This window comes from Euprymna scolopes, chromosome 13 (assembly GCF_053919585.1).
Source record: "Euprymna scolopes isolate OS-2025 chromosome 13, ASM5391958v1, whole genome shotgun sequence".
Classification (NCBI taxonomy): Eukaryota; Metazoa; Mollusca; class Cephalopoda; order Sepiida; family Sepiolidae; genus Euprymna; species Euprymna scolopes.
Window position 1 is genome coordinate 41658305 of NC_136494.1, and position 24611 is coordinate 41682915.

General features: G+C 29.5%; 1 protein-coding gene across 4 annotated transcripts in view; it reads left to right on the forward strand.

The window, feature by feature from the left end:
* Positions 1 to 24611, forward strand: part of LOC145291987 (uncharacterized) — a 210777-nt gene that overhangs the window by 124880 nt on the left and 61286 nt on the right. For 3 of the 4 annotated variants that reach the window (XM_080137948.1, XM_080137944.1, XM_080137945.1), the window contains exons 3-9: positions 514 to 626; positions 2835 to 3111; positions 8780 to 8937; positions 9481 to 9595; positions 11786 to 11809; positions 21551 to 21706; positions 23026 to 23126. In XM_080137948.1, coding sequence (XP_079994074.1) covers positions 514 to 626; positions 2835 to 3111; positions 8780 to 8937; positions 9481 to 9595; positions 11786 to 11809; positions 21551 to 21706; positions 23026 to 23126 — 944 coding nt within the window. The remainder of the gene's footprint in view (positions 1 to 513; positions 627 to 2834; positions 3112 to 8779; positions 8938 to 9480; positions 9596 to 11785; positions 11810 to 21550; positions 21707 to 23025; positions 23127 to 24611) is intronic. The other variant, XM_080137947.1, reaches the window with a different exon arrangement.

A 24611-nucleotide genomic window follows, 5' to 3' on the forward strand; every position in this document is an offset into this window, starting at 1 on the left:
TGACAACGCATATTGTAAAATCTATCAAAATGTCAGCTATGACCAAACTTTTCAAGATTATAGTCATAAAATACAGGATTTCATTGGTTACAGTATGAGCCAAGTAGTGGGACTCTGTGATGAACAACACAAAACGTATCATTAAAAACGTTAGCTTCAACTTGACATTCCAAAATTAAATCAATTCTAAGTTGGGTTATGACTGATATTTTGAGTACATCTGGTGATGATTGATCAAGCGATGTGGATGCTAAGCTGTGCACAAATAAACGTAATGTCAGATTCAACTAAATATATAACCGCCTTGGCAAAGGTGGCAATAATGGAAATGCATAAAATTATTATGCAACTTATATTAGGTTGGTGCAAAAATGTTATTTTTTTACATGATATTAAATGTCAAAAAAGACATTATTTTTGCACCAACCTAATAATATTGGTCATTGATTGTTAGACGAGATAAAATATTGTTTTTAAATTTTAAAAATTATGGATTTCTCTTTCTCTTTTCAGATGAGCGTAAGTTAGCCGATGATGAATGTCCATTGTTCATTCAGTTGAATTGGGGTGCTGACATGAGAGAAGGCCGCTTCTTGCTAAAATGTGCCCGTGAAATTACTCCCAAGGTAACTCTCTCTCTCTCTCTCTCTCTCTCTCTCTCTCTCTCTCTCTCTCTCTCTCTCTCTCTCTCTCTCCTTCTGTAGATTAATCTGAGAAATGCAACAATTTATTTGCTCTTTTTTAATGTTGGGAAAAATTAACCAATCAAAATTGGTTGTATTATCTAACATCAACAGGATATATTGGGTTCTATTAAGAACTTATAATTTATTTACTCCCTGTCCAGAAATTTAGACACTAGGTCAACTGACTATTAGATTTTACTGAAAATTACCCGAAAGCAAGACCATATGAATATACATCTGGAAACGTAATATTTTACCCTTGGAAAATTTTGAGGCTTCAGCCTCAGGATGTTTTAGGAGTAAAAAACACTCCTTTTGAGGCTAATTTTTATTTTTCTCCAAAAATTCATACTTGTGTCTAAATAGGGTTTTTGAATGATATTGAATTCAAATTAATGCATCGTTTGTCATAAAACGGTGTCATTTGGCTTTTTTACCCTGATGTTTTACATCAGGCCAGGGATTTAAATGGGGAAAATAGCCAAAATCAGTTATGGGACCATATAGTTTTTGGCTTGTTTTATATGGGAAGACATAATAATGTGATCAAAGAAAATTGGGAACAGTTTTGAAATCAGTAAGATTTTATCTAAAGTAAATGAAAGATCACACTAAAAAGAAATGACTAAAAAAAACGTTACGTCAGTTCTCCATGAAAAAGCTTCAATGGTTAAAGTTTGAATTGTTTGACAGGAATATTTGTAAGATTTTGTAACTAATAGGGCAAATTTTCAACAGCAAAAAGAAAAATATTTCTAGAAACAAGCACACATATGAACAGAGAAAAGTTTTTTGTATTTGTCAATTGCTTCCATTGTAAAAGAGGAGTGAGTCATACGTGCAACAGCTGTTACCAACCTTTTTTTTTCTTTTTTTTTTTACCTGGGAACGTAAATCGTGTAGCTCATTTCTTTTTTTTCTTATTCCAATTCTGTTATTCTTACACTTATGCACTCGTGTTATGATTGATAAATATGTTTGTACGGTGAGAGCCTCAATCCAATGTTTTTCTCAGGCTCAGCTATTTCTAGTGGCATGTAGATATTGTTACAATGTCATTCTGATTTAGATTTCAAGATTAGGAAATTGAAAATTGATTATTCTTGATACAAGTGAGTAATTAATATCTATATTAGTGGTAAGACGATAGGATTTATATTAACACAAACAATATGGATTGATTCATTCTGAATAAGGTTAGCTGTATAGGTGGTCCACCTTTTTTAGCCAAGCCATATAACATCTTTTAGGCTAACTGCACAGATGATTCGCATTTTTAATAGTTAAGGTGCTATTTTGATTTGCTTTGTTTTCTATTATAATGCATTCAGTTTTAAAATAAATAAAATTTGTTTTAATCCATATCATATCTTGCTTCCTTAATTCTTAATGACCTTCCCGTTAACCTTTCCTTTTTTTTTTCAATAAACTATTTTTTATATCCATTCTATAAGTTTTCTTATCTATATTATTATTTCTATTAATAATGGACACTTGGTATCTGTCTGTAGGTAAAACTATGCTCATTTTAGCAGAGGTGGTAGGGGTGATGTATCTTTTTGCTCTCATGATACCATCCTCCCAGGCATTATCTCTTTTTTTTTTTTATAATTTATTTCTTGCTAACTGTACCTACTCTCTGTTGCTAGACAGTCTTTTTACTCACATTTTCAGCCGTTTTACATGAGTACATGTGTTGAATGGCTTTTAAAGAGTGATTTGTAAACTAACCTATCTTTGCCCAGGTATTTTTCTATCCCTCTTTCTCTGAAATTTATTCTTATCACTTCCAGTAATACAATACGGTAATAAGACATGATGTGCAGAGTAGACTGAAAGTTTTGTTACCCAAATGAAAAAGCAAGAACAATATAGAAAGGATCACCAAAATAGATCTTCAAAAAATATTACACAGGTCATCATGCCACATTATTTTGTGCCATGAAAATGGTGTTTGAAATGATCTTAATGTGAATAAACTTGTTCGTTTTTTGTTTTGTTTTTAATTTCTTTGTATTGCTGTATTGTTTTGCTTTTGTCATTACTTCTTGGTAGGAGTAATAAGATTACCTTGTAGAATAAAGAAGAACAAGAATGAAATTGTTTATTAGTTAAAAATTGAACGATGCACGAACAAACTTTTTGCAGGATGAAGCTGTTGAGAATGAACGAGGAATTGGTGGTTTCAAACGGAAATTATCCAAACGAGAGAAAAAAGAGAAAAAGAAAAGAGAAAAAGAACGCCTGAAAAACAAAGAAAATCTGAGCAAAGACTCAACAATTGCCGAGAAACTTTACACTGATGTTCCAGAGAACAGTTTCACAAGAAGCATTTCGAATCCAGAAGCTGTTATGCGAAGGCGACGGCAACAAAAAGTGGAGAAACGTTTGCAACAATTTCGAAATGAAACTGGATCAGAATCTGGTGAGTAAACAGTTTTCTGATTTTTGAATAAAAGAATTTATGCAAAATTTAATCTCCATCTCAGCCATCGTTCATAATAAGAAAGCAAACTTTTAACCGTCAATAAGTGCAAAAAAAAAAAAAGACCTCAAGTGATTTCAAATTAATCATAATAAACATATGTGGAAAAAGTGTGAAGCTGAAATTTTGATGTTATTTAATTTTACTCAATTTTTTTAAAAATTATTTTTGTCATTTGATAATTTACTGAATCATGCTTTTGTAAAACAACAACAAAAAAAAAGCTAAGTATCCTCAATATAAAACACATGTCAAATCTTTCTATTAATTTTTTTCTATCTTAATAGAAACTGTTTACATTTCATTTGTATTTTAACGTAAGCAGATGGTGATATTAATGTTTTAGCATGTAGACGTTTTAATGTCTTTACTTTTTTATTTTTTGATAACGACCAATCTTATTTTTCTAAATGTCTCTAACGTCATCTTTTTATAATGATTCTTTTTTTAAATTGGTTAAATGCCTAGTTTATATCTCAAATAATAAGATATGTTTAGGGCTGTCATTTACTTTACTATAATGAAAGAATTTGCACATATGCTAGATTTTTCCAAAATTCAGTCAACCTCCTATTATGCTATGTATTAATTTTAATTAATCTGAATGAATAAATGCAGTTTTTTCCCTTTATCACACTCACATAATCATTGAAACGGATCAGTTATTTCAATAATACAATATAGTATTTTGAAATTTTGTAGATATAGTAGAGGTAAAACACAAACATAGCTATTTGTATTCCTAGTTTGCATAACTATATTTTAATAAGTGTTTGCTGTTATTCATTTATGTTATTGTTCAATATATATAATATATCTGCAATAGTTTTACCGATATTAAAGCAATTTAATAAAATAGCGATTGCCAAAACTTTTCTTAAAATATTAATTAATTTTCAAGGGAGGTGATTAAAAAAAAAAAAATTTTATTTAATAAAAATCATATTTAGTATAAATTTTTTTGTCTTGTAAACTTTGGAAAAAAATACATATCCGACACAGTTAATCAACTGAGAACCACATCGTTATATATAAAAGTGTATAAGATATCAACAGATACACACTTGAGAGTCAAAACAATGAAAAGAATATGCTGTTGTCCTAACCCTACTAATGACTATGGAAATGCAAATTCAATGCATATGAAATATCAAATGGAAGGATATGCCCATATTATACCCTCTAAAACTTGTTAAACTACTCAAAATTAACTGAAATTAGTGAACATTTATTAATTGATGTCTAATAGCTATTAAAATTTCACATAAATCAGACGTATTTGAATTTTCATGAAAAGCTTTCACGTCTTTGCGTAAAACTAAGTTATACTAAATATATCCTACATTATACAACCTTACATTTAGCAGCTGTGCTTTCAAATTCATAATTTAGAAGTAAATCATGCACATCAAAATATATATACACATACCTAACTTTATATATAGAAATGTAAAAATGTTTGTAATTCTTAATTTCGTATTTCCTGGTGATTTTAGCCTGTTTCTTAAAGAAATCTCAAATTTGACATAGCATACAAGATTTATTTTTTCTATTTATAAATAACAAGACTATTTTTTCCAGCTGTCAGCATTAAACTGAGTCAGCCAATGCACATGTGCAAAAAAGAAAGCAAAACTGCTTTTACATTTGTGAAGCCAAAATTATTTCTTTTTCTTTTATTGTTCAGTTTCCTGTTTCTTATCTGCCTATTCATGAGGGATTCTCAGCTTTATTTTTTTCTTCATATCCTGATGTTGCCAAAACAAATTCTTCCAGTTGAGATCACTTAATTTAAGTGAATTTGATTAAAAAAAAATCTGCATTATAATTGTTCATTTTACTTTCCTTTTAAAATAATCATTCTTTTATGAAACTATTTGCTGTCTTTAGATTTATCCAAATTTGATTTCATTAAATTAAAAATCGGGTAAAAGCACAGAATAGTTAACACTTGATAATTTGTAAACAAAAAAAAAATACTTAATTTATGTAAAACATATGAGAATGAAATTCTCTAATCCGCATAGTTTTTAACATTTAGAACATTTTTTTTTTAACTCAAACAAGACATATTGCCACTTGGAATGTTATGTCCAACAGGAGATTGTGGGGAGTTGAACAGCGAGATGTCTGTTCACATTACATTTAAACTTTTACAGATTAGTACAATCAGGAATATGGGGAAACAAGGAGGGAATTACAAAGTCTAGCAGTCCAAGAGAAGAAACTATTAGAGAAGAAGCCTTTCTGACATCTAGGGACCTCAATAGAGAAGGGAAGGTGCTTGTCTGGTTAGCCAGAGGTATGTACATCAAAGCATGTGCTGTGTGTTCATCAGAGCACATTCTATTTAAGTACTTGTAAAGCAGGCACAGGGATGCAATATTGCGACAATGGAATAAAGGTTGTAGCTTGGCAGAACTTATTAGTTTTGAGACTCTTTTCTTTTTGGATCTTGTATAAGGAGAGACTAGTGATGCATGCACTAGCCTTGATGTGACAACAATATTCCATACATGGATGAATTGTGACTTTGTAAAGATATAGGATACTCTCTGGTATGAATAATTTTCTAGCATAGTAGAGGGAGCCCATCTTGGCAGTCCTCAATGTATTTGTTCCGATTCATGTTGCCTGTGAATGTTAGGCGGAAGAGTTGAAAAGATGGGATATCAGGTAGAATGTTATTTGTCATGGCAATTGTTGGTTACTTCATACATTTTATTCTATAAAATCTTTCTCCTTGACAATCGCAAGTACACTTAACTGGCTGCCATGCCTCCTGTTGCAAACAGCTATTAAATGTTGAAGACAGATTTTAAAGAAGAATAAATGTAAAATAAAGTGTTTTAAAACTTAAAACTGTGAGGTAGAGAATTTCATTCTAATGCATTTGATATAAATTATTGCTATTTCATTTTGACTTACAAATTTAGTGTTAACTATTTTGCATTTTTGCAAAAAATCATCTTTGCTTTCATTGTTGAACTGCTTAACCAATCAGAATAAAAATTCTAAACAAAATGAAATGGTTTATGATTTTTAATCAAATTTTTATTATGTGTATGTACATAAGCTGCGTACCTAAAATTTATGGATTTAATATAATATTGGATATAACTCTAATCACTAACACTATTTTTTCAACTTTAATTCCAATCAAAAAATATCACATCTTGTTGCATAACTTAAAATAAGTCTCTTTACTCATGAATAATATAATAAATGTATTATTTTGATAATTTTACACATTATGTAAATTAGATGACAAAACAATTAAGAAGTAACATTGAAGAGTATCACTCTTTCTGTAAATGCTCAGACATTAGTGAAAAAATCGTTGACTTATTTAGTTAATTACAAGTAACAGCTAATTAGACAAATTAAAATAGAATTAGTTTTCCTTTGATGTAAGCATAGTGTAAATTTGAATTTGTAAGAAGCCGATAAAACACAGATTTTTTTAAAAATGAATATTTTTACGTTTAAAAATTTTAAATCAACTTAGTTTCGATTATGTCTTCATCAAACATAGAAACAGTTTATTTTTTCTTAAAAGGTGTTAAATAATACCTCCATAAATAGTATTTAAAATTTTGTTCCTTTGAAAAAATATTTTATAAATTGTGCTTAAAATTAATAGGAACAAAAGTTTTACCTGTGTATATTTTACAAATATTAAACTTAATCTTTTATTCTATTATTTGAGATAGCTTACACAAATCAAACATTTTCTTTTGCATTGTCAGGTTCACATAAAGACTTCCCTTGATATTCATGTGTTTTGCCATTAGATTCCACTTGTATAACACCATTTTTTCATTTGAGCCTGCACCCAACAATACAGACATTTACAATTTTATCAAATGGATTAATTTAGTTTTTTGGGGTTTTTTTTTACTGCCCTCCCCCACCCCTTTTATGGCACTCTTTAGGTGTGTTTTCTTTTTGAAAAAGATTTTATTCTCAAAATATCAGACATTTACCATCCTGGTTATATTAAACAGCAAGTCCATAATTGATCTTGACATATCAAAGGCCTTTGATAGGGTATGGCATAAAGGTCTACTCCATAAGATCTCCAGCTGTGGTATAGCTGAAAATGTCTTTTCAATTATTAAATCATTTCTCTCTGATAGGTTCATAAGAGTAGTGGTTGATGGGCAAAAATCAGAAGCTCACATATTAATGCTAGAGTCCATCCTGGGCCCAACTCTCTTCCTGATCTACAATGATCTCCCAATCACATCCTAAGATCACTCCTAGACAGTTATGCTGATGACACTATCATCTATGGCAACACTTCAAAGGCTGTAAATGACCAAGTTCTCCCTCCTCTGATCTTGAGCATGTGGTGCAATGGGGAAAGAGGTGGCTGGTTAATTTTAATGAATCTAAAACCAAGCTTCTATCTCTACACCATCAGTGCACTGATCCCCATCTGGCATCAATTGAAATGAATAGCTCGTCTTGAGGAGGCTCCATGTTTTGACAAGCTTCTGAGTCAAACCTTTACTCCTGATCTGAAATGGAACACGTACATCAAATCCGTTGCCAAGGTCACTGGAAAAATGTTGGGATCATTCTACTGCTCGAGTAGATATCTCATTGCCAATGCAAATTCTCTACCTGTATAAGAGCCAAGTATGTCCAAGGATGGAGTACTATTGCTACATCTGAGCAGGAGGAGCACCTTATCCTACCTTAACAGAGTTCAAAATAGACCATAGCCTAGTGGGGTGCTCTTTTCTTGTTCCTGTAATCTCTTTTCCAGAGAAGAGACGTTGTGAGCCCGTTTCTACTTTATTCTTATTTTCATGGCAAGTGCTCGTCTGTGCTCCAATCTATGGTTCCCACTGGCCTGACTTTCATGAAAAACACTCACCTAGCTGAAACCACTCTCAATAATTTCCCCCACTGTTTATCTGTGCTTAAACCTAAACGTAGATTCCATGAACAAAGCTTCTTTCTTAGAACTGCACTCCTGTGAAATTCTCTTTGGTTTGCCTGCTTTTTAGCTGACTACCATATGATCGTCTTTAAGTCCAAGGTTAACAAGTTCTTGATGAGCCGTCTCCTTAAGTAATCCAATTTACCAAATTTACACTACTAACAATTACTATGGTATTGTCCCATTGACTACTGTATACTCATTAACCCTTTCTTCTAGTGGCCTCCGGGCCTTTGTAAGTGGTAACTCCTTTGTAAAAAAAAAAATTTTTTTTTAAATACAAAAATTTATAAAATATACAAGACCTTTGTTTATTTTTCTCTTTTTGTTTATATGTCACTTCAATAATCTGGTATTTTACATTGCTACGCCCGTCTTATATATATTTGCATATATTTGGTTACCGACAATCTTTCAAACAAACTACCTTCTCTTTATATATATATATATATATATATATATATATATATATATATATATATATGAGAGAGAGTATAAGAAGGTTGTAGAAATGTAGGCTATCAGGCTATTTAAGTGCTGTGACATACGGACAATAACCCAGTATTCTACATTGCTATAGTCTTCTTATACATTTACATATTAATTTATTTTTATTTTTTCCAAGAAATTTAACTTAAAAATTTATTTTATTTATAGGAGGCATGCTTAAGATTCATGGGGAAGCACTTAGCCCCAATGTTCCTTACAAAACCCTTCTTGTCTCTGCAACTGATACTGCATACTTTGTGGTTGAAGAGACATTGGATAAATATGGACTCCCCAAGGATGATGCTTACAAATATTGTTTAGTTCAGGTAAGTTTGTTTTTTGTTGTTTTTTTTTTATTTAAATCTCAAGTACCTTTTTTTTCCTCCAATATTTTATATCTGAATATAAAATATTGGAGGCAAAATTGTTTGTGATTGTTACTCGCCTAGACATGACTGTTATCGGCAGTTATTGATCTGTAAAGTAGTGAAAATAATGCGTTTCTAAAAAACAGCTCTGTTGAAACTTTTAAAAAGATCCTATAATTACAAAATTGTTGCTTTTTAATTTTTTTTAACATTGACTATTTTATTCCTCATCCTCCTTTCCACCATTTTTTTTTCTTTTCTATTATCTGTCTTATTAAATAATATTATTTAATGTTTATGAAAATATTTCTAATCAAGTTTTAAGTAAAAATATCTCATTTCTCTGCAAACTGTATGACATGTTATTTTCATGTGTTAAAAAATCATAATGTTTAATACATGTAAACTAAACTAATTCTGATTATGAAAAATAAAAGTTGTGATTTTGTTTCACAAAAGAAATTGGTTTTATCTGTGAATTTCTTTTAAATATTTTAAAAGGTAACTGTGCCAAAAGGAGAAAGAGAATATCATGGAGGTTCTCTTGGTGATGAGAAAATACTTGACGATGATGAATGCCCATTAGCCATTTTGCTGGAACATGCACCCGAAAGAGGTATAGTCTTTGTTTTTGTTTAAAGAAACTAAATTTTCTTTATGTAATCATCCAAAATTATTAACTTCTATTACTTCGAGGAGTTAGAAATTTTGAAATATTTTGCAAAACTTGGCAGTTTTCAATTCTTTTGCTGAGGTCATGAAGGTGATGGAGTACACCGGACTGAAATACTAAGCATGTCTGATACTCTCAGACTGCTACTGACTTGATGCACCTGTGGTTTGGAGCATAGCCTCACAATATATGACTGATTACCATGACTGATTGAGATTTTTGCAACCTGAACAAAGTTTCTTAAACAATTTCTGGATCAATTACACAGTCATCTTTTTCACATCAAATACATTTTTAGCTTGCTTCAGTGGGATGATGGTTCAGTTCAGACTTGTAAAGCTTAAGCTACAAAATTGGACTATGTTGTACTTTGCTTTTAAAATCACATCCATGATGTGGAGAAATGTATTGGTGTAAATCCGACAGCAGATACTTTCCATAACTTGAACTGCTTCATTCACATTATGAAAACATGCCACTGAGTGGAATGCTTTCTAATGTTGCAAAACTTCTGCCTATTGCATTCTTTCCACATGTTTAACTTGTATAACTATTTAAATTTATTCAAGTCAAGAGTACAAAATAATCTTCATGAATGATGCATCATGGTCAGGAGTTTCATTGGTTTAAATTAGGATTTGTTTTATTGATGCACCCAGAACTAAGTATAAAATACAGTACTGACATTAGAGGTTCATCAGCCTATTCTAAGTTGTGATAATATATTTATAGAGATTAACTGGAGTGTGGGGAAGGGATCATGCATTTTTTTAGCCTTGAATCATGCTACTCTTTTATAATTCAAATTATTACATTGTCGTCTATTACACTGCTTCCTACAGCAGTACTAGGACCTCATCTACTCTCTCTCAATCCTCTGACACATGCTCTCCTCTAGGAAATAAATAAGGGAAAAAAATTAAGGAAGCCTCCAAAGCACTGCTGTAAAAAAAATAATTTCCATTCTGTTACTCTATCCTATTTCCCCAACCATCAAGGTTTTGGGTTTCCTCTGATACAGGAATTGAGAAGTAGGTAGCACTGGCTTTGATAAAATGTATAAAAATAGACTTTGATAATTGATTATTGATGCTGTTTTAAAACAAATATTGATTAAAAAAAAATAATAAGTAGATGCTTTAATTTTTTACTTTTTTTTGAAAATCGACTTTTGAAAAAACTCTTTAATTGCAGAAATTTGTTAGTTGTCTCATGGCTGAAGTCTGCTATCAATTTATATACAGGAAGGAGCTGTTTTTTTGTTTTTTTTATCAAATATTTTTATGACAAAAAAAAAAAGAAAAAGGAATTCAATTACTCTAACCAGTTTTCACTTTCATTGTTTTAAATCATTAAGTTTCATGCATTTCTGTAAGAGGTTCCGTCCATCTGTCACACTTCAAATACAAAATATCATTTTAAATGGTTAAACACGTATATTGAATGAACATGCCTCTAAGAATATCTATTCTTATTATTTTCAAAATTGGATGGTAAAGATTTTTTGTTTCGAGTCCTCCATCAATTGATAGTAGAACATTCTCAAAATTTGTAAGCCATGGAGCTCCAATCCCAAGAGGCTAGTATCCATCTACAGAAGAGTCTAGATTATAAGATGAGAACTCCCAGTCAATTGCTTGATCTCTGAGAAGCACAGGAGCACTTTTCCAGTAGGTTCATCATGTCTGGATACATGTTCAGCCAGCCCTAAAGTTCAGTATTGAATAACTACGGATTTTTGTTTGTTACATAGTCGTGCCTTGATATATTGTAGATAATGTGTAACATTTTGGTGTATATGATCCGTCAATTTCTTCAATCAAACATTTACTGGCCAAGAGTTTGATCCATAGAGTAGAATGGATTCGATTGATGTCTTAAAAATACTTGAAAGCATAAGGATTTCATGCAATTTAGTTGAATGATGGATAAATTAAAATGATAAACAAATCTTCAGAGGGTTAATTGCAAAAGTTTTTTTGTTTCTTTACATGCAATTTTCATCACCATTTTTATTCAGCTTAAAAAAAAACAATCATCTTGTAAGTTCATCTTGTACATATCGTCTGTTGTGCAATTTTAAAATATTAATGTTTTAGATTCATTCTATTTTTTTTCTCTCTCACTTCTCAGATGGAGTTGTGATGAATGAAGAAGGTAGGAGGTTGGATGTCTTTATTGGCATGCTACATTTCCATTTTCGTTGGAATATTATGCTGCATATTTTCAGTAGTTTTCCACCTAAGACTTGGACCTCTGACCATTCTAAAACAAAATATTTCCCCATAAACTCACTCAAATCATTAAAGAATGTTTTATAGTCTAGGGATCAGTGTTTGCACCAAACATCAAGTCAAACGATGTTTAAAAGGCACATGCACATATAAGTTATATTTTTGTTATTAGCTGAATCTAATGTCAAGTTGTCCGGGAATCTTTGTACTTTTATTTTTGTTTCGCTTACTTTTCTTTTTAAACCGCATAATTTCATTTTTATTTTATTTATAAATTAGAAGCATGCAGGCTGATTGCGAGAGGCAGTGCCTATTATTTGTAAATGCAGGGAGAGGGGGGGGGGGGCTGGCGGCATAGTGTTGTCTGTGTATGCAAGCAAAGTGAAGAGAGTGAATATTAATGACTTGTGAAACTTTTTTTTTACTTTGCTTTAGTTTTCACTATTGCATTTTTTATTTCAATAAATTTTTGATTAATGCTAAATCAAAAAAAAATCAATGAATGTACAATTTGAAAGCAACATATGCAAGAAAAAACGTACACGTGTATGATGTCTAAGAATTTTATTAATCGAGATAGAAAAACAAATTTTTTAATTTACGTCATCACAAAACACTAAAAAAATGCTTAAAAAGTGAAATACATAAAATGCTACATCAAACTTGCACATTTCAAAATCAAATTCTTTGCATATTGAAAAAATAGATATAAAATTGAGAACTGAAATTTTAAATGAAGCAGCCTCTCGTTAAAGTATTGATCAAGCTTTATGTTGCTTAACTTGCATGAGGAGAGCCTATGTCTTAAGCATGATATGGCTATAAGATGGATAGAAATTGTTCCTATTCTGGATTCACTGGACTGAGAATAATGTCATCTGAAGAGGTTGAACTACTGTACCTTTGAGATGGCCATAAAAACGTTATTTTTTTTATCTTTCCGGATCAGTTATAATCATATTGAATAAAAGATTTGTTAAATTGGACTCTTCTTGATGTGACATTAAATTTATTTCTGAAATTTGTTTTTCCTTTTTTGATTAAATCAATTTATGTTCAATCAATCAATATATAATTTAAAAAAATCAATCAATATATAATTAAAAAAATCAATCAATATATAATTAAAAAAATAAAATAATTTTTATTTATCATTCTTATAACAAATGGAACTTGACAGTGCATACTGAAAAGAGAGGAGAAATATCATATTTATCAAAAGTATTAAAACATTAATCTGGAAAGAATCTCGCATTTTTTTGCTTATTGCATGAGGGAGACAATCGTTGTATTCATCATAATGAAAAAGTTCAGGAATGAATTTTATAAACTCTTTTTGTTTCTATTTATAGTGGCAACATTATTTTATCAGAATTTTAGTTTTGATTAATAATAGTTTTTCTTTAATATCCTTTAGTATTAGTGCCCATCTATTCTACTCACACATTTTCCTGTGATATTGTTATAAGACTGCTTATCAGATTACCGGCCTGAAGCAAATGTTGAATCTAGTCAATATTCAGATGAGTGACTATTTTGGAAAATCAAGCGATCTAAATATAAATATGGCTGACTTTCTCTAATATCTTTAGACACAGGTATGAATCCATATTTTCTCCTGCCATGGGTGAAATGGTAAAATAAACTTCCAAACCTTTTGGTTAGAATGAAAATGTAATATATGTTCTGTCCTTAATCAGGAGAAGAAATCCTTTTTTACTGGGGTAGTTTTTATTTTCTCCCATCTAAAGCCTCCTTTTTAGGAGGTGAACATCTGTCGCATAAAAAATGAGGTTGTGTTTAACTTTGCCCTTGTGGGGATGCAAGTAAATAGGTACTCTGAAATAACACTAATCCTTCTCCGCTTATGCCAGCATTGCTCTCAGTCATCGTTGATTTCTCTTGTCAAGAGAAAGGTGGTTGGTATTATGCAACTATTGTTTAACTATAAACTTCATATCACACAGGCTTCCTAGTGTATCCATTGTTTCTCAAGGCTGAACAAGTTCAATGCCTTGTCTTTTAAACTAAGTCTTTACAGATATAACAAATAATATCTCACTTATGTAGACATTAGGATCATAAATAATCAAGCGAATAAAATAGCTTTTCTGATACATTAAAAAAAGTGTCGATGAATTATTTTCTCACTCAAAACTTGCATGTAGAATTTTTTTTGGTTTGCAATGAGAATAGATTTTTTTTTCTATTTTCGAATTTACATTTTTCACCAACAAACATAGTGTTTATATAATTTTTCTTTTAGCATGAATTTAAAAATTAGATCTTTTTTTTGTGCATTTTCTCTTTGAATAGAAACGCCTATCTTTGTAGTTAGCCATCTGTTGTCTGTTCTGATTGCTATCTCTTGCATGTGGCTTATGTCTAAAAACTCAATACAAAAAGAATAATCTTTTTTTATTTAAATTTAAATTAAGTCAGTTTAAGACAATATATCTCAAATCACTCAGATTTTTTATCAAATTCTGCTTAATTTGTCTTATTTTTTTCAGCAGAGGTGGGAGTAAAAATTATTAAACCACAAATTGAATTAAAGACTTGAAAATATCTGTTATTGCAATATTACTGTCAGTTTCTTCTAACGTTTTTGTTTTATATAATAGTGGCATATATGAGACAGACATTAACATGTGTGAGGGAAAAAGGGAGGAAATAACAAAAGTTCATTATAAGACATGTCAAAGACACAAGTTAAGTTCTATAAAATGAATGTAGTTTCAATAATTTGTGCTATAATGAATTTTTATGCCGTTATAGTGATAAGTGACACTTTTTGCTTGAAATATACATTTATAAAATACGTAAAAATTATCTAAAAAATGTGACAATTTAGTTTTTTATGAAAATGTATCAAAATGTGCAAAATTGTATTTACTATTTATTTTTTTGTATTTACATTATTTTATACACATGTTGAATTGCATTTTTAATTTCTAGCAAACAAAATTATAAAATATTTGGGTTTTTATGCAGTTGTTTATGCTGTTGATATTTATACTTGGATTAATGAATAGATTCTTTGATAATAGATATATTCACTGGATTTTTAAATTTCTAGTTTTATGTATGAAAAAATTCATAGAATCTGACAAAAACATTTTGAATAAATCTGTATAAAAAGTCTGCATTTTAAAGTTCTGATAATAATTTACTTCAAAATTTGAGGTGATTAGTATATTTCTGTACTGATTAATACTTGTATCTAAGAAAACCCATAGAGCATGAGAGGTGAAAATGAGACAAACAATACAATAATTCACTTCCTTCAATTGCAACTCTCATTTTTTATCTTTATAAAGTTACATATGTTTATATGTACAGGATTCAATCATGAATTTGGAATACAGTTGCTAAAATAAATGGTAAAAATGTGGTTTAATTCATTTAATTTTGGTACCTCTGATTTTTTTTTTTCTTTGTGAAATTTTAACAAGATATTAGATATTAATATTCTTCAAATTTCAATTTTTTAAAGGTATTTTAAAGAGTTTTAAGGAGAATAATAGAGGTACAACTTCCCATTTGAACATTTAAATATATCAGATTTTCATTGAATGATCAGAATTAGAATAAAGTGTTTACACTTAATGTTTTGAATCATATCTTGATTTTAATCTCCATAAAGAATCATAAAAATGGTGCAAATCTGTTCTGTTACTATTGAGTATTCACTGAAACAGCATAAAATGAAAATTTTGAATTAGAAAAATTTACTTATTAAGTTAAATCCACTATAATGCAGTCCAATATCTTATATAAATATGCTATTTTAATTTTTTTTTTTTTTTTTTTTTTTTTTTGCTAATAGTTTAGGAAAAAAAAAATGAAATCTACAAGGTCTTTGGAAGCCTTTAGTCAATTGCCAAATAGAAAGTTATTTCTAATTTAAAAAGTTTTTTGAAAATCCTTGTGTATTAAGATTTGTATTTTAAGGAAGTAAATTGTTTGGATCGTTTATACATTTATTCATTTGGTTTAGTGTGTTTTAATGGGTCATTTCACCCGCTACTTAATTGGCTGAAAAATGCGAAGCTCGTTGTTTGTTTGTTTACAAACAGGCGGTTTGAGCACTGCAAGAGTGATGGCAGATGTCTATTTAAATAGACATTCCGACGAGTTATTTGCGGGCGTCCCTTCTGTGGTCGAGTGGGAGAACTGCCGACTGTCAACACGACGGTTCTAGGTTCAATCCTTGGCTTGGGAGAGATGCTAGTCTAGCGGCACTGATGAATTGTGATACAACGAAACAGGACTGTATGTCGATGACTACAAATATATATAATATAAAGCTGAACGTCTGTGTGTGTCTGGTCACGAATAGGCTCCTATATGGTTGACTATCATAGAAAACTGATCACATATAATGATAGAAGATGTATCGAGACACGGAATGGGTATGTTTGATCTGGCATAATGATGATTCATTAAAATTGTGGGGTCTGCATTCACGCCTGGCCTCCATAGAATGGAAATAGGCACAAACTTTAATAAAGACTTTTCATATCTATCTGCATAAGCATACTTTGATAATTATGTTTCAGTTTGAAGAAATATGGTATAATAAAACTATGGGGTGTTCGTTCGCGCCTGACCTCCATAGAATGGAAATATGTCACAAAGTTTAACAAGGTTTTTTAATATAGATCCACAGAATATTGTGATAAGTGTTTCAGTGTGAACAGGTATGCTATAATAATAATTTCATAACTTATCATACTTACTTAGTGGCCTAGCAAGGTTACAGGGGAAACAACCAAAGCAGCAAAACCGATAAATGTAGGGGAGACAACTAAAGCAGAAAAACGAAAGCTACCTGCCAGGACACTATATATACACATGTAAGCAAATTTGGGCATATTTTATTGGTTTGAAAATATAGGTTCTTTTTTACCAATTGTCATAAAATTCTAAACATAGAATAGAATTATAATTTGCAAAAAGCCTGAAAATTTTCATGTAGTTTTGTCCCATAGAACCAAAGATATGAGCATTTCAATATTCAATTTGGCTACGAGTATAGATATACCACCTTTTTTAACAATTTTACAAGTTCGAAATCTCAGTGACTATTAGTCAAATGAAGGCTTGTTGGAAACGTAATGACCTGAATTGTATAGTGAGCTATGTGACATTTGCGCTCAAGGTCACACATTTTTGTTTCAAAATGTGGCGGATCGCTTTTCTATATTAATTTCATGTAAAATGAGTACCTACTTATGCCCCTCCCCTTTTTTTTTGGGGGGGGGGGTAAATTTTTATAGGGGATGTTTTTATTGTGGCCTGTGACAAATATCGTAATTAAATTTTTACCAAATAAGTATCTTTCTGGGTATTAAGCAAAATATGAGCACACTTGCGCATACAACAACGGCCACCATTTATGACATAAAGAATTACATTGCTTAATACCTGGAAAAAATACTTATTTGTGGAAAATTTAAATGCAATATTCGCTTGCAGCACATCTGAAAACCTAGAGAAAACAAGTTTTTTTAAGATAGGTTTTGTGTTGATCTACCAGGCAACAATTACCATCCCTAAAATAAATAAGCCCCCTCCCCTGCCAAAAAAAGATGGCTATAAAGTGGGTGTTCATTTTATGTTAAATATAATAGAAAAGTGACCCCCACCCCCACTTTTTGAAACTATAATTTCTTCATATCTTGGAAACTATTTGTTTTCTGGGATTTTAAACATTATTTTCATTTTCAGCACCATCAAAAACCTATAATAAATGGATTAAAGGATTTTTTGAGGGTGGAAAGATATTGCATCTTTAGCGATATTTTAATCATATTCATTTGTTCTCCTAGTTTTGCATATGAATTCCAAAATATCTGATATTTTCCCAAAACCTTTGACCTTGATGGAGGGGAGACTAAAACTTGCCGTTATGGTTTCAAATGATCTGAAATAACAGCAAGGGGTGACTTGATTCTAAATGTTTCTCATATGTTATATCTCCCCTCTTTGGTTTTCATACATAAAGTAAATTTCAGTGTATAAAGATTATTTGATACTGGAGATATTCATAATCGTACCTTATTTCCAAAAGAGGGGAGATATAACATTTGGAATCAAGTCCCCCTTGATGTTATTTTAGATCATTTGAAATCATAGCAGCAAGATTTAGCTATCTCCCCTCCATCAAGGCCAAAGGTTTGGGGGAAATTATATATATGTGTGTGTGTGTGTGTGTGTAATATATATATTTATTTAAATATTCAGGACTAATTCTATTATCTGCTCTTTTCTTAGAATGTTCTATTGATGCTCAACCTGCTGATGGTTTCTTTTTAGAGAAACATCTCTGATTCTTTCATCTCCAATCTGAAGAAATACATAAAGAATAGCAGCTGGAAATTTGAAATGGAAATAGACAAAAAAAAACCCTTTGCTTTTGTTTTGTATTTTTTATTTTACTTTCAGTGATTACGTCAAGAAGACTATTTACTTGTTTGACTCAATCACTGAAAGTAAAATTAATCATGTCTGGCCTTAGAAACAATTTAATGTTTAAATTGCAAATTATTATGACTGAAATATTGTGGCCTTTCTTGTGTCTGACTGGATTCACCTTTATAGGAGTTAGTTTTTAATAATTGCCTGGAGTGCTCCTACTGAGAAATGCTGAAAAGTGTGAGTAATAATAAAAGTTTGAGAATTATTTTGTAAATGTTTCTTTTCTAGAGCAATTGTCTAATTATTATCATAAATTAATTAAATCAATAATAATTAGTTTTATACACTACAATCTTTTTTCATAAGTTTCATGTTTTTTATATACTTTGTAATGCATTCAATTTCTGCTTCTCAATTTTAGTTAACAAAAAAAAATATAATCTTAAAATATTTTTTTCTAAGGAATATAATTTGAATTTCCATTTAACATTCTGAAATTCATTTTCTTTTTAAATTTCTTTTCGTAATATTATTTATATAAGCATCAATGGAATTGAATATTTTATTTTTTCTAACTAACTTTATTCACCCATTGGCCAAGTGGAGAGCTTCAAAAGATAATTTTTATTTTTTAATAGGATTTTTTTTTTATTCGTTTTCGTTTCCTTTATTTTATTTTGTATTTCAATACATATTCTATTAATAGTTTCAGAGATAACTCATATGTTTACCTTTAAATTAAATAGGAATTATCTCCCTTACATTTTGAGCATTTTAAATTATTATTTAAAATTCGCTCTAAATTTCGCTCTATTATAATAATCTTCATTGTCAGCCTAAATATTTTCAGAAAGTAACTCCAGTAAATTACACAAGTCAGAGTCAGATATCAATTTGTCAGTAGTATTGCAATTTTAGGTCTAACATATTGGATTAAAACATTATCATTATATAATTAATTATAGTTTAATAACTATTTGCTTCAATTAATAATATAATGACCAAACAAAGAATTAAATTTAAATTTCAAAATTTTCTTTAAATTTTTTAAATAAATTCAAGTAAAGACTGTCGGGTAGGCACAGTTAATTGTGAGTAAAATTAATGATATTGTTTATAAAGATATTGTTAACATGAAAAAGTCGTTGACAAATATTAAACTAAATAAAAATTTTGAACTAAAAAAAAAAAAAAAGAAATAATGAACTTGAAACTATACTTAAAAGTGATAAAACATTTTATTTCAATTTATTTTGAAGAAACTGTAAAAAAAAAAGCTTTCTTAATGGATATCATTGTATAAGTACATTATTTATGGATTTATTTGATATGTATTTGATTTGTATTTAAGTAAAACTTTGATTAAAACACAAGTATTCAAAGTTTTTTTTTCTAAACTTGTACAAATAAATTAAGTCTATTGGACATTATTTTAATTAGATATTTGATTTTTTTTCTATTAATTTTGTTTTTTTGACTCAAAGGTTATAGAAAAGGTAGGAAAAGTCGACACAAAATGCACATTTTCTGATGCAATTGTATGCTAATACTTTCGGCATGATGCTTTTAACAACTCATAACTTGCATGACTTTATAAGATTGACTTTCTGCACTTTGTGTATCCTCGCTTGTCATCATGTGCTTTTTTCTTATCCTCAGATTTCTTCAAGAAAACTTATTACATTAAATATATATGTGCAAGAGCATACATATAGCAAATGGCTTTCACAGGAATCATTCCAACAAACTAATTCATCAGGTCAACTGCAAAAGTTAAAATTCTACCATCCCTTTTATAAGCAAATATTTTTTTATCCAATTCCTACTGCTTAAAGCTATTAGTTTTTGTCTACTGAAAATATTCACACCCATCTTCACTTCTTCCTATTGGTCATTCAAGTTTAATTTAAAGCCATTAGCTTTTATTACTATTTTAGTATCTCCCCAACACCATCTTTTGTCACTCTGATCAGTTACTAAAATTTCATTTCTGTTAATATTTTAATTCTTATCTACAAATACATTAAGCAGGCTCTGTTAATATCAAATGGTAGTTTTTGTAGGTTTGTTTTTGCTAAATAAAAAAATATAATGGTGTTTTTATTTAGTAGCTATCCTACAATAAAATATATTCTGTTTCTATATTTTATAACAATTTTTCTTCAAATTTTGGGGGATCTTTAAACTTAAAAATCTCAAGTTTCTTGCTCAAACAAATTCTTCACCGATTGTTATAAAATCTACAACACTAACCTAAGATTTTCCATTTGATTACCAGAGACCGTGCCCTATTTTCAAGCCTCCTCCCCAAAAAAATATTGCTTCTAATTTTTTTTCTTAGATTTTAAAAGTTTGAGCAAACATGCCTTAGTTTAATTTTAAAATTATATATATATATATATATATATATATAATCAGTTTTAAAAAAATCACTAGTTGAGTTAATATATTAAAAAAAAAAAAAAAAAAACTAGTTATGTAAAAAAAGACAGAGGTGGATGTAACTTACCTTCAAAAAGTATTTCTTCAAAGCTTATAATAATAAACAAATCAAACTAAAGTATTTACATATAATTGAAGATTTCATTGAAATTTGCTGATTCCCTGATTCTTGGGAAAACTTTCAATTTCTTGGGAAAACTTTCAATTTTTGTACCAAAGATTAATAAAAATGTGCATTGATTTTGGTGGCACGTAAATTATAAACAGCCTGATCAAAAAAAATATAGAATGAACTTGTGATCACTTGTATAAATTAGAATGCTCACACACTTCCCTGGCCAGTAAATGTTAATGTTCATCCATTTCTGGACCAGAAGAGAGAATGAGTAACATTTTTTTTTTTTTTTTTTTTTTTACCTCTCTCTCTCAACATCTTTTTTATGATTTGTGTTAATTTTTTTTTCAACATCTTATCCTCTCTTTATTTTCTTTTTAAAAATGTATATTTAATTTTTTTAAGTTTTTCGTCATAATTTTTGCCTTTTAACATAAAACTAAAACCGTTTTTCTTTTTGTAGTTATTTTTAATTTCAAATGTTAACATTCACATATGGAACATTTTTATCTTTTTGTGTTTGTCTTTCTGTGATTTGTTTTTCTTATAACTCAATCTCATAGTGACAATCAGATGCTTTCAAGTGACCTGAATTTCAACATGTTTACATTAATTTTTCATAACAAAACTTATGATTGTTTGAGGTTTTTCCAGACATTTTTCTTTCTTTTTTTCTTACTTTAGATTGCCTCATGTTCCAATTGCGATTGCGACCCCCACAAGATGATAGAAAAAAAGAGAGAATGCGGGCAGCAGTTTCTCATAATGATTTGCGTTCCAACCAAGACAAAAACCCTCCACAACAATCCAGACTACCTTACCTGGTAGAACTGCACAGAGGTAAAATATTTCTATTGAGTTTATATAAATGACAATAAGTTCAATCATCTTGGTTTTAGAGGTTTTCTTTCTTTCTTCTCTTTTTAAAGATATTTTTTTTTTAATTAAAATATTTTGTTTTTCAGGGTTATAAAGAAATAATATACATACGCTTGCCTTTAAACATTTAATTGAAAGTTTTTTGTTTTTTGTAAACTATAGAGATTTATTAAAAAAAAAATTTTTTAGATTAAAAAAAATTTACAAATCAAAACGTTTTTTAATCCATTTCTGCACAATATTTTTTAAAAATGTTTTCACTTGATTTTTTTTCAATTGTTTACATTTTTTTTAAATAAAAATTGTAATGCTTCCATTTTTTAAATTTTTTTTATAAATCTCTATAGTTTGAAGAACAAAATGTTTTGTAAATAAAACTGTTTTTTAATTTAAAAAATCTTCAACGAGTGCATATTGTTCCTATAGTTTAATTGGGAATAAAAGAAACTGGTGTCAACCCAAATATGTTCTTTTTGGTATCTTATTCTTGGATGTTTGATCTCAAGAGTTATGAGTTTTAAGTTTTAATAGTGTATTTATGATATTTAATTTTATCCGTATATTTGGTGACCTTTTGTCAGGATTTTTATATTACGAAGACTTTTAGCAGTAATTTTTACATATTGGGAAGTTCTTATTTAGCTGACTCCCCTATGAGGTCCGAGTTAGACGCAAGTTCAGTTTTTGATGTGGAGAAACTCTATCTCCTCAAAAATGGCATTCTGGATTATGAAAAAATTAAAATTTGCTCTGTTGAGAAAGATTTCTCCTTCACTGACAGAACAGAAAACATAGAGAACATGAAATATAGTATTAGAACAGATACTATATTTTGCTCCTAGTCAAAAGATCAAAAGTTTAAGGATTTCAAAACAATATTTAGAACAGATGAAGTAATTTTTGCTACTTTTTTATACAATACTAGACAGTAGTTAACTTATCTGTCACAGGAACCCTCTGGCTGAATCAAAGTTGATATTTGTACTAGTTGGTACCTCTCCTAGGCATCACTTCCTCCTTTGTTAAAGGCAGGTGATATATTGTCAGTCATTTGAAATCCCCCTAACAGGGAAATGCTGACATGGTCAGTCATGGCAACTTTTTCACCTAGAATATCCTCTTTTTGAATTGCTTACGATATACTAAGCTTGTGTCTAATTTTGCTGTGGTATAAGGGATCGGGAAGTTGACCTATTAAGAAATATAATAAAATCTGTTAAATTTTACTAGTTTAATAACCAAACTTATTAATTTTTTCTCTTCTCTCATGCTCCAACAAGATGGTGGAGAAATTATTGAAGGCAGACGACATTATCTACAATCAAGTGTCACTGAAGTTGGCAGCGAAAAATCTGTGTCTGAAAGTGGCCAATATCTTCAGGTTTGATATTTCAATTATTTTGTGTGTATTCTTGATTTGCATTTTCTTATAATCAGGATATGTAATCCACACTTGACCTTTTTATTTTTATTCCTTAAATAAAGATGGCTAATTTTATGGCAACTAATTGATACAATAAGAAATGATTATTTTTAAATTGATGTTTTTTGTTCTTTTTTTAATAAGATTTTGTTCACTGCCCATGGATGTTAATTTTTATCAAATCTTATTGATTAGAAAACAATTTAATTCGGTTATATCTGTATATATGTACTAGCAAAATGATCATCGTAAGGTGGGTAAAAACAATATGTAGCATTACTTTCTTTTTGTTTTGTTTTTTTTGTGTGTTTTTAGTGGGGGGGTACACAAGATGGTTAATTTTACAAAGAAAAAATGTGTCCATCTTATTTACTCCTTACGATTGATTCATTTTTGAGTGAATCCTTTACATGAAAGCATAAGTTTATAGTTCCACCTTTTTTGTTTGCTTATTTGTTCACAAACTCCTAAAATTTTCAGAAGTAGACCCGCATAACCATGCATATTCTGACACTACATGAGCTAGAGTATTTGGTATATTTCATTTTGATCAAAGGAAGTAGAATAATATTGTGGGGTCTTTGTTCATGTCAGACATCCATAAAAAGGAAATATGGATTTATTGTATTTGATTTATAACTCCACAATTATGAAAAATAAAAAAAAAAAGGGTAGAAATAGTAATATGGGATTCAGGGCTTGGAGCAGGAGTGCACATGGATCACTCCTTTCCATGAAATGTTAAGTATGTCTGAAGGAGATTAAAAACTGAATTTATGGAAAATTATTTGAATAACTGTCACTTTACTTGCATTTTTTTTTTTTCATCCAATTATTTCTGAACATATTCTTGTGCTTTACCTCCAAAATAGAATATCATAAAATGTAAAAATAAGAATTTAAAAAAAATGTACATTTTCAGTATAAGAACGAAAATCAAAAGCCATAAAATTGAATTTCCATTAAAAAACGTTATATACTTAATTGTTATGTTGCAATTAGTAAAATTACTACATAAAATGCATACTTCAATTACCTCCGCTGTTCATTATTTAAGTATTATTTGAAAATTATTTTCATTGATTATTTATTTTTTTTACTTCATCGTTTTTCATAATTTTTGGATATTTTAATCATTTTGACATAAGTTGATACCATCTATTTTAATTGAAATTTAATGTTTTGATTTCGTTCTAATACTGAAGAAGCACAAAAAAATAAGATATGGTGTTACAAGCTGTGAACAAAGGGAGATAATAGGGTTCCTCATTTACTCTCACATTTCTCAATAGTAAAATATACAAAAAATATTTTACTGGAGAAGGTTTTACTTTTTTCTTTATTTTTTTATGAATCTAAAAGAATACTCGTCTCAAGACTGATGCAATTAATTCTCTGAATAGTTTTGCATTACTCTTATAACCCTTTAAGAAAATTAAAATA